Source organism: Lupinus angustifolius, chromosome LG19 (assembly GCF_001865875.1).
Source record: "Lupinus angustifolius cultivar Tanjil chromosome LG19, LupAngTanjil_v1.0, whole genome shotgun sequence".
Classification (NCBI taxonomy): Eukaryota; Viridiplantae; Streptophyta; class Magnoliopsida; order Fabales; family Fabaceae; genus Lupinus; species Lupinus angustifolius.
Window position 1 is genome coordinate 4,252,311 of NC_032027.1, and position 11,640 is coordinate 4,263,950.

At 31.3% G+C, this 11,640-nt stretch overlaps 1 protein-coding gene across 1 annotated transcript; it reads right to left on the reverse strand.

Annotated features, from left to right (window-relative positions):
- LOC109333666 (E3 ubiquitin-protein ligase PUB23-like) lies at positions 6,015 to 7,629 on the reverse strand. The gene has a single exon (XM_019569201.1). It carries the CDS (start codon positions 7,487 to 7,489, stop codon positions 6,254 to 6,256), a length of 1,236 nt encoding a protein of 411 aa, XP_019424746.1. The 5' UTR covers positions 7,490 to 7,629; the 3' UTR covers positions 6,015 to 6,253.

Here is an 11,640-nt window from a genome sequence, read left to right on the forward strand (position 1 = left end):
GTTTTTCTTTCTTTCTAAGTGTGTCTCTTTCTCTTTCAAAAATTAGGGTTGCCTCCTTTTTTATATATTCTCATTCCCCCTTTGTGAGTTGCTAAGTTATGCATTATATATGAGTGTAATTAGGATTAAACATTTAACCTAATGGCCTCACCAAGGCCCAGCTGCCACACCCCTTAAAATTACACTCTAATTTCTATTTGCTCAACAATTTATTTTAAAAGTAATTTATCCCGGTCAAAATTGGGTGTTTACAAACTACATTAAAGGTTTTCGATCCCGGAGAGTTTTATCTTAACATTTTTAATTAATTGAATAATAGTTTGGCTGACTTTTAATGAGGCATCTCTTAGTTCGTTCAAATTCAAACCAGACGTCCCATTCCTATTGTTGTTTAAGGATTCCTTTCTAGTACACATCTCAATTTAGTTATATTGATCAAATATGTGGATGGATCAGGGTACTTATTATTTAAACATAAAAATTTCTAATTGAAAAGTATGAAGTCTTAATTTTCCAAGCATTAAATGCAATTTTTTAAGTTTTTTTTAATGTAGGTCCACTCATTGGCTGACCTTGTAAGAGACAGCTGGGAGCACATGCCTCTCAAATTTTTTTCAAAGTTATAGCAGGTATAATTTTGTGGCTATAATTAAAAATACCAATAAAAAACTCAATAACAACAATTTATGGGCATAAAGATATATTATTATTCTCATCAAAATCATCACCTCAAGTTCTATAAGCTTTCATCCTCTCCATTATCACATGACCTCTACCCCTCTACCTCTACACTCAAACCCTATTTGCTTTTGATCTTACAAATATTATATTTGCTATTTTTAGAAAAGAAAGAAAATGTATATGTAAATAGTGTATGACTTAAGTTTTGATATTTGTAACTATATTATTCATCATTCATACTAAATTATTATTGACTCTTCGAAAAAAAAAATCAAATGAAAAGTAGATTATGTAGCGACCATGTATAAATTTTTACATTAACAATATATAGATATTACAATCTTAAAAAATCAATTTCACATTTAAAATTATATATTTTAATAGAGAATGTATCAAGTGAGAAAAACAAAATTAAATGAGAGTTAGAGGAATAATTCTCACCCTCATATTAAAATTGAAGACTAAGATTAGAAGTTCTTTTTAAAACTCTCATGTTACAAATTTTTGCTTTTGTTTTTAAGGTTCTCATTGAGTCATTACAACAAACACATTGTTAGCCATGTCAAAAAATATAATTTGCTCTGTTATATGTTAGTAGCAAACGAATTGTTTTTATTTTCCCATGATTGGAACTAATTTGATGAGTCGTTTTCCAATTGACTGAAGTTCTTTTGAATACAAAATTATGGTTTTCCCTTATCTATTGTAATTTTACATTAATGTTATTGATATTTATTTTCATGTCTAAATAAGAATAAAATATCTCTTCATATCAGGAAATAATTTATCTTTTAAAGTCAAGTAAAAGTATAACATGTGTACTATTTTGCTTAATTTTAAAAATATTTTTGTAGGAGATAATTTATCTCTTAAAGTCAAGTAAAAGTATAATACGTGTACTATTTTGCTTAATTTTAAAAATATTTTTTTGTAGAAAATGATTAAATAAGACATATAAATGATTTTAGTGGTTGAAGAAAATAAATTATCTCCTTTATTCTCTATTTAAATTTGATACTTTACAAAGAAGATTCATAACCGAATTTTTTAACTAAAAAAAAGAATTCACATAGAGTGATTTATTGTGCTAATTCAGAGGAGACAGATTGCTCACTATGTTGAGCACCAATGCAAAGTAGGCTGTGTTGCAAAGGAGACATAAGGTGAGTTGTAGCATAATGGAGATTATGTCACAAAAGGGTACCACCATAAGAAGAAGTAATGAATAGATATACATAACTAATGAGAAGGATATACATAACTAATGACAAGTAATGGAGAACAAGGAAAAATATGTTTTTTTTATAAATGAATTAATAACGGATATAATGGGTGACCGATAATCCAATTACAACTTAGAAGAATAACGGATATAAGTATAGAGATTAGTATATCATTGAGCAAAAGTGTAACACTGCGATTATATGTTTTTTAGAACCATAACCAAGATCTAATTTAAATCAAGTCCATAATATGGATAAAACTAGACTTTTCCCCTTTAAAAATTATGTCATTCCCCGTACTCCAAATGAACCACATAACATCAAATCAGAACATTCTGATCTACACACAAATTTTCCTTTACTAATTTTACACAAGGAATCATAAAATTGAAGCGCTTCCACAATCGAATTCGGTATAAACTACCAATGGAGCCAATAATAAAATCATTTTATTTAACCATTGGCCACAAATGGACAAGATAAGAACATATATTCAATTTGTTCATCATACATAATACACAATATGCACTTCAAATCTTCCACATGAGGCTTATGGATAGAACTCATAGAAGGAAAATATGTAATTAAAGGTGTAAAAGGAAATTCTAATCTTAGCCTTTCATTTTAATCTGAGGATTATTCCTCTCATTCTCATATAATTTTGTCTTTCTCACTAAATACATCTCATATTTTAATAATTTCATATATTATTTATGTGTATATCATGGTCATATAACTTTTAAAATTGTGGTTAAGATCCGCTACTAACCCCAGAAGTCTATATTTTAAAGGTTAAACTATCCGTCTAGACTGATTGAATTTATTACACATTAATTAATGAATTTACATTAGCATGCATTTCACATCTGTGTAGTAATTAAAGACTGTAAATTGCAAATACACTTTACCAAATACTTTAAGAAATACACCGGTTAACATTACCCTGATGCTTATTATTATCTAGAAATGTACCCCAATAATGCCCCCATTATGATTTGTTTCTTAGAAATGTCACCTACTTGCCGATGGCAGACCCACCAATAAGGTAGGTTAGTTTGAAGATGGGATTTAAATAATTATGTTGAACCTAGACTACTCTCAGACAAGTATAAAACTATAAGGGTCAGCATAAGGGTGCTGATTAAAATTTAAAATGTTTACAATTAATTGGTAATTGGTAGGCTCTCAACATCCCTCATAAATCTTATATCAAACTTATTGAAGTTATTCGCCAAACCAACTGAATGAAGTGTGAAATACTGTTTGGACTTAATCCAAGTTGCAGCTGGTCAATAATCAATGGCTAACTCAACCTCATCATATTTAATCAATCTCTCAATCATTTTTTTCTTATGATATTTAGAAAAAATCATATTCATATTTCTACTTTAATTGTGTACTTCATAAAGATGTTAAGACTCATTTTCTAAATGATGAAAACATGATTCAATTGGTAAAATAATAAGAAACAAATGTGGAAATATGGTTTATAATCATGAGATTATATGGCATCTTAGAAACAATATTGTTTTTTAAAATAAAAGTTTTGACATTGATGAAGCTGTCGGACTAATCTATTTAAATTATTGGAGCATTCTTAAAGTAAGGTATACAATGTTTAATCATCTCTACCCATCTATCTCAGTTAAAATACCAGTTTCATCAATGTCAAATCTGAGGATGGTTTCTTTGAGGTGAGAAGGAGGAGAAGTAAAAAATGTCATGGATGAGGTGGAAGATGGTTTGTACGCAGAAAGAATAAGGTAGGTTAGGTATAACAAATTTGAATCTTTTTAATTTGTCCTTGTCACAGAAATAGAGATGGAGAATAATTAATGAAAAATATGCCCTCTAGTTGATAGTGTTAGTCTCCAAATATGGGGATTGTTTTTTAATAAGTGTTTTTATTTCTAGATTTCGTTGTTTTAAGAGAGGTTCATCTTGGTGAAAAGAGATAGACAATCTTAATCTAGTTAAAGAGTGGTGAGGAGTGATTGGTTTGTTAATGTTTTGAGAACGAGCTAGGAATAAGAAGTGATATTAAGTTTTGGTAGAATTTATGGATAGGAGATTAACAACTTAATTTTTATTTTGCAAGACTTTATCAACTTAATTTTTATGAGACACTACATCAGGATGAAGGAAATGAATGACATACCTATAAAATTAAGTTTGCAAAAGAGAAGCATTGGATCCTAACATTCCAACAATATGTGATGTGTCTGGTTATCTGGAAGAATCACCCAATTGTATTTTTCTCATGTCCACAGGCTTATGATATTTGGCAAAAGTCATACTCATAGTCCGACCTTAATTATGTATTCCATAAAGATGTTAAAACTCATTTTATAAACCATGAGGACATGGTTCAAATGGTTTAAAAGAAGAATTATCTTTATATGGTGTACAATCACAGTGGTTATCTTTGAGCTTAGAAACAAGTTTGTGCTCTAGAATAAAAGTTTTCATATAACTTGGGGATGAAGCTAATCTACTGAAATTCTTGAAGCATTCTAAAACTAAGGTGTGTTGCTTTTAATCATTCTTATGTAAAATGAGTGTTAAACTCTTTGGATTATATTACTTCTTGTAAAAATCCTTTTAGACTTGCATGGACCTGAGTAACTCTTGTTCGCTATGTCCTCCTCACCTTTTTAATAAAATTCTACTTCAGTTGCTGATAGAAAAACTCTTTATATTATATTATTTCTTATTAACTTCTTTTTAGATCGAATTGTGTACCACTTGGTCTTTCACATTTAAGGGTATACTAACCTCTAATGAGCAATATATTGTATCTTGTAAGTTCATGAATCATCCTTTTTTATAGTTGGCCACCTCAGCCGTTATATTTGGTATTCAAAGCTTGATTGTTTAGAAACAAAAAAAGACTTGAAAAGGTCAGCAAAAAACAACATAAAATTATTATCTGCACCACATGATCCAAACAACTACTAACTGTTAACATAAAGTCGATAAAAAAATTATGTTGGTATTTATTTGACAATACTAGCTTGTGGCTTATATGTTATATTATAGTTATGTGTAATAATTGTGATAAAATCAAATCTCACACACACACAAAATATTGAGGTCTGCCAACAAGGTAGGACATATGATAGTTGGGTTTCTTTTTATATTGTCGAAAGCAACATTAAAAAATTATTGGATGAAAACATTTTAATTAAAAAACTCTCTCAAGTATGGAACAAAATATCATAATAAAAAAACTCTTTCAAGTAGCTAGGCAACAATATAAAAACCTCTGGTCCAATGGCCACCACCAAAATCAAAGAAGGCATGATATTATGGTTTGATTTCTCTATCGTGTGTATGCAAATTCCTTTATAATAAAACACACTTCATAATCTTCAACCTAAAATATTTTTTTCATTTATTGGAGAATATATACCTTTGAATAATAAAACTACCATAAGCTAGCCAATACAAATACACTAATGCTAATAAAAGACTCTTGACTAGTGAGCAACATTGGTTTGTAAGAATTTTTGTTATTTATCATGTTGTTTATGTCCATGCCATTCCTTTTGGGACGTAGCATGATTCTGCTATCCACATATTTTTGCGAGTCAATATATATAGATGAAGAAGTTTCTTTTTAGCAATTTGCATTAGGTATTGAGACTTAACAGTTTAGAGGAACTAGCTTGGTCTGTGATTTTGAACATAAAATATAAAATTTATGATTCTGAACTCATTCAATTCAAACTGAATTGATTGAAATTAATCAATTCTAATTTCATGCTCCAAGGGATCCTTAAATTTATTAGGATTAGTTATTTGTTTCAAAAGGGAAGTAATTGTTAGAAAAATAGTGGTTGGTCAGTGTTGATTTTTTTTATTTATATTGAGGGTGTTCTCAAGCTAGAAGTCAAAGACTAATCATTTTCTAGGCATGGAGATTACCTGAATGAGTTTTGCATTTACTATCAAATCTTTTGCCACCACACAAGAAGGATCAAACATCTAATATCATCATTATCAATATTAGGTCTCAATATTATTAATTTGAATTTTTCATTTCAAGTTTCAGCCTTTTAAGCAATTGAATATTAAATGAAAAGATAAATAAGAATGAAACTAAAGATCATTAGGAACAAAAGCAATATGATTAACCCTTTTGGGTCAGAAATCCATTACAAGAAGAGTACTGAATTGTCAGCAAACTCATATCAAAACCGAAATTGTTACCCTACCTATTCCTTTTGTGTGCAATGGTTGATTCCCATATCTAAATACCTATTTCCTAATTGAAACTTTCCAAATAATATACACCAATAAGTTAATTTGTCCAAAAGAATAATGTTCCTATATAAATTATCACTAATTCACACATAAGCTGGGTATGAAGAAAGCAAACTGCTAGGTATGCATGGAGAATCCCTCCATACCCGAGCATGAAGTTTGAGTATCTCTCTTGCTTTCTCCTTGGCCTTGTTACCACTATCCACTTGAAGCATCAAACAAAGCTTTGTTACCACACCAAGTTTCAGCATTTCTTGAACAACACTAGGAGTTGCTGAGAATCTAGAAACAGCCAACAAAATCCTCACAGCTCTATCATTTGCCAAAGTTGAAACCCTCAGAATCTTTTTGGACACTATGGCTAGTCCTGCACCATGGCTCAATAATTCAGCCCTTCCTTCAGCACACTGGCATAGAGACTCCAACAGCACAAGCATCATCTCACAAGGCTTTCTGTCTTTACAATCAAGAAGAAGCTCTATTAGAACAGAAACAGCACCTGCTTCCACAGCTTTGATCCTGTTTCTGCCCCAAGGACACATTTGTATCAGTGTCTGAAGTGTTGCTTTTGATGCCTTCTGTGAAATCTGATCCTTTATGACATGCACTAACTCCATGAACAACTCGGTGCTTAGATGGAACAAGTGCACTGGTTCTGCCACTTCAGACATTGATTTCAACAAGAACACTGCATAAACTCGTGACTCATAAATACCCTTTTGCATAACCCTTGTTAATGACTGAATAAACTCTCCATTTTTAAAGCCTAGGAGACTCTTCAATCCAGCTTCAGATACATGAAGATCATGAAGAACACTTAAGGCTTCATCTTCTGCACTTGAAGAATCATTGTTGTGGACGTTGTTTTTTATAACTGATGCTAAGAATTCGACAGCACCTGCATCTTCCATGCAACGTTTATTGGTTTCACTACCGGAAGCGATGGATTTGAGTTTTCTAAGAGATTTAATCTGCAAATGAGGTGAAAGATAAGCATCTTTGAGGATCTTGGTTATTTGGATTTTGTTGATAGGAGGTTTTGGTGTTGGAATTCTCTCTATTCCATGAGAAGCATTCATTGTACACCATGCTTGAAGAAGTCTTCGGAGGGTGTGGTTTGGAGTGAGATCAATGAAATCTGATAAGGGTTGTTTGGTAACCGGACATGTCTTGTTTTTTCCAGAGAATACCCATTTTTCTATGCTCTCTCGGTCATAGGTGATGCCAGTGGAGATAGTCACTGGATCCTTCATTATTTCTAATGATATAGGGCATAGAAAGAATGGTGGAACATCAATTTCATCACTCATGTTCATCATATTGAATGATCAAGAACGTAAGTTAAGGCTATGATAAGAAGAAGAAGAAGATGGAAAAGGGTTGAGAATATTGGAGGAGCTAGTGTAATGGTTTGAATATGCTTTGATAGTTTGAGAGTTGAATGGGAAGAGGGTCTTATTATTTATATGCATATGCGTGTTCAAAATATGGGAAAGTCAAATTATCACGCACAAGTTTAGAGCCTCCATTAAGAGAGAGAGACGGTGATGACTTTTCCAAACACTAGAAAAACTCAACTCAATTATAACTTTATCTAGTTGTGTTTTGCTGGTATATATGTTTTACGTAGTTGTTTAGACCGTGACAAATATGGAACGGAAACACAGAATAATAATGGCACATGGGGAATTTGCTACTTGCTACAGTGCTGTTTTATACCTTTAGGTATTATAGTGTTTAAACCCTTTTGACTTTATTTGTCTAGTGCTTTCTTTGTCGGCAAATGTGAAGGTGCTACTCGTTCAGTTTTCCAAGTGGAATTAAGATCCACTGCTCCACTCTTTATGTCTCATTGTATTCTATTTTAATGGAAAGTTATTATCTACTATTAAAGAAAAATTAAAAACATAAATAACATTTTTATATTATTTGATAAGATATGATTAATTTGGAACACGAGAATATGAAATTACAAAGAGAGAGGATCTTGGTTCTTCCAAGTGATACCACCATCATTGGCATACTCTATTTCTTACTCTTAAAATAATTATTTTAATTTCATTTGTGAGATATGTTTTGGATGATAAAATGATGAAATCTTTAGAGTCATTGGACTACTATATTTTAAAACTCTTAAGTTTTTTCGTTTTTTTCCCTCCCCTTTAAAACTTAATTTACAACTGAACTCTTAAAGTTAGTAAAGTTTTATTTGTTCATTTGCGAGTTTAGTTTTAGAGGAGAAAGACAAAGCTTCGAAGTCTGACAAGTGTATTTGTTGCACTCAAGCCTTGAATTATCTTAATTCTCGTCCAAAATTCAATTCACAAACAAACATTAAATTATCATATTCACTACCTATGAAGCATCAATACCCAATATCCTTCATGTATCTATATCTAATATCAATACTCCTGGATACTTCATTATTGGTACGTAGCCATAGAGTATTGAAATTATTTTATTAAAAAAATAAATAATTTATAAATCTAAAACTTTTCAATTACTCTCATATTAAAATGTTTTTCTCATACCTCATAAACACTCAAACTATCATACAAAGCATTTTAAGAGAGAAAAATATTACAATCAATCAATTAAGTATATAAATAAAGTATAATATTCAATTTGCTAAGTGGACTTTTGTAGGAAAAAAAGACAAAATATGTATATTCTATGCAGTGTTGTTAGACCGGACCGGACTGGACGGTCCACCGGTCTGATCGCTGACCGGACTTGAAAACGGTTCTAGTTTGCCGTCTTAACCGAATGAGAGTTAGACCGCTTTGTACCGGAAAAAATCTAGTCCGACCATGTTAAACTCGGTTAAACCGAATTAACCCGGGAAGTAAACTGGACGGCTCACTTAAAAATAAAAAAAATAGGACAATGTTCTAATATTTTGTTTTACTATGGTCCAAAAAAGATAAAGATGTATTATTTCGATATAATTATACATAATTATTAATTATATAAAGTTTTACATTTATATATAACTATATATTTATAAATAAAAATTATTAATTATGTACGAAATCACTCAATCAGACTAGACGGTTTAACCGCTTAAACCGGTTAAACCTAATACGGGACCTTTGCCGGTTTGACGTCTGGCTCGGGTTTCACAACACTGATTTTGCGGAGAAAGTGGAAGAAATACATTTGCAAAATATTGACCATGAATTAAATAAGATTAATACTATTTATTCATGGACACTAAACAATAATATCTTGTTGCAATAATTTTATTATTATTTTGTATTTAGTCATATTTAAGGAATATTGTGTTTATTTAGAATTTCATAGCAATGTTATATTTATCATATTTTATGAATTTTATAAGCATATAAAATATGTGTATCATAAATTTACCATATCATATAATAAATGTGCATCCAAATATGGGATAAATTATTATATTGAACCGTTAGGTGCTTCATAGCTCAACTCTGAATCCATCAACCTTGGTTTACCACCACCACTCCTTTTCCATTGCTACGTCTACATATTCATGAAATTTGTTTGGAAAATTTGTGTAAGCCATTAGCATTGTTCTTGGTTAGCTTCAAAAACTAATCATTAGTATCATCTATAGGTAAAAAACCAATATCTTATGGGACATATGTTTATAGTCGGAATTGCTCATAAAAATTAAATATTTAACCTAACATCATAAGTGAGAATGAGATTTTACAAACTACATCTTCCACACATATGATTGTTTGTAACTAGATAAATTATTTTTTAGTCTAAAAATGGTGAGTTCACCATTTACTTTGTTTATTTTAAGAATTTAAAGCAATATGTGCTAATATAAACGAGTTTATATAAAAATATTTTTTTATGTTTAAAAAGTTTAGGAAAAGTGAGTTTAATGACTTATCAGAATTAGAATAGGCCTGAAACTCAAAAAAATGTATGTAAAGGCATTTAAAATAATTAGGTAGCCGTTAATACCTTCACATTTGTTGTGGAATTCCAACTCATTCATTGACAATTTTACACAATTTACTGAAAATGATATATTATAGTGCATGATTGGAAGATGCGTCAAATTAATAGTTTCATGGTTGATTGATTTATTAAATAAAATATTTAAAATATATACGTTAATTCTTTTTAACTAATCAAAATTGCACTAAATTAGTGGGAGGGGAGTAATCATGTACCCAAAAAAAGTGGGAGGGGTGTAATATTTTAGCAAAACAAATTGAATTTCTCTCGATTATTAAATGGAATCACACATATTAACCTATCAATCAATGAATCTCTGAAACGTGTTAATTGTGGAATTTACAATTTAGAGAAAGAGATTGCAGAAGAAAGAAGAGAATAGCAACATAATGTATTGGAAATTCTTATTGAGCTATAGCTCAAGGATCAAAAAGGATCCTGGCTGAAAAAGTGCAGAAAAGAATGATGGAAAGAAGAAGAAAAGATAGGGACTGTTGGCTATGTTCCCTAACTAACAGCAGAGAAGATTCTACATACATTTTCTACCCACTCATTACATAATCATTCCATCTTATACTTTTCTTTTTCTCTCTCTTACTTCTCCTCAATATATCATTTGCCATCTGTCCACCACTGATCTCACCTTCCTTTTCCTCCTCTCTTTCCTCAACTGAATTATTCCCTTGTCTCCTCTGCCTTCCACGTGTTACAATACTTCCCCCATCAAAATCAACCTTGTCCTCAAGGTTGAAGTTAGGATAAGAGTGTTGAAAGTCCTGCAAATCTTCCCATGTAGCTTCTTGGTGATCAGTAGTGTCCCACTGAACCAATATTTGTGGAATTTGGATGGAATTCTGCACTATTAGTCGAGTTTTCAACACATTGGTGGGCTGCACTAAGGGACCTTGCTGGATTGTTGTGAGAGGAAGTGGAAAATATGGCTGAGAAGAATTGCCTCTAAACTGTTTTAATAAGGAAATGTGGAAAACAGGATGGATTTTTGCTGAGTGTGGCAGTTGCAATTGGTAAGCTACCTCGCCAATCCTTTTGAGAACTTTGAAAGGACCAAAGTATCTCAAACTCAACTTGTTATTCTTTCTGAGTGCCACGGAATGTTGTCTATAAGGCTGCAACTTAACCAATGCCAAGTCACCTACTTCTAGATGAAAATCTCTTCTCTTTTTGTCAGCCTGCATTTTCATGTAATTTTGAGATTGTCTAAGATTGTCTTTGAGTTTCCTGAGCAAGCTATCTCTTTCTTGCAATGCTATCTGAACTGAAGATGGGTCAGTAACTTGCAATTCATACTTGATGATAGATGGAGGCATTCGTCCAAAAACAGCTTGAAATGGGGACATTTTTAAGTTGTGATGGTAAGAACAATTGTACCAGAATTGAGCCCATGGCAGCATCTGGACCCAAGCTGTAGGATTGTCAAAAACAAAACATCTTAAGTACATCTCGAGTGTCTTATTCAAATTCTCAGTTTGTCCATCTGATTGTGGATGATAAGAAGAAC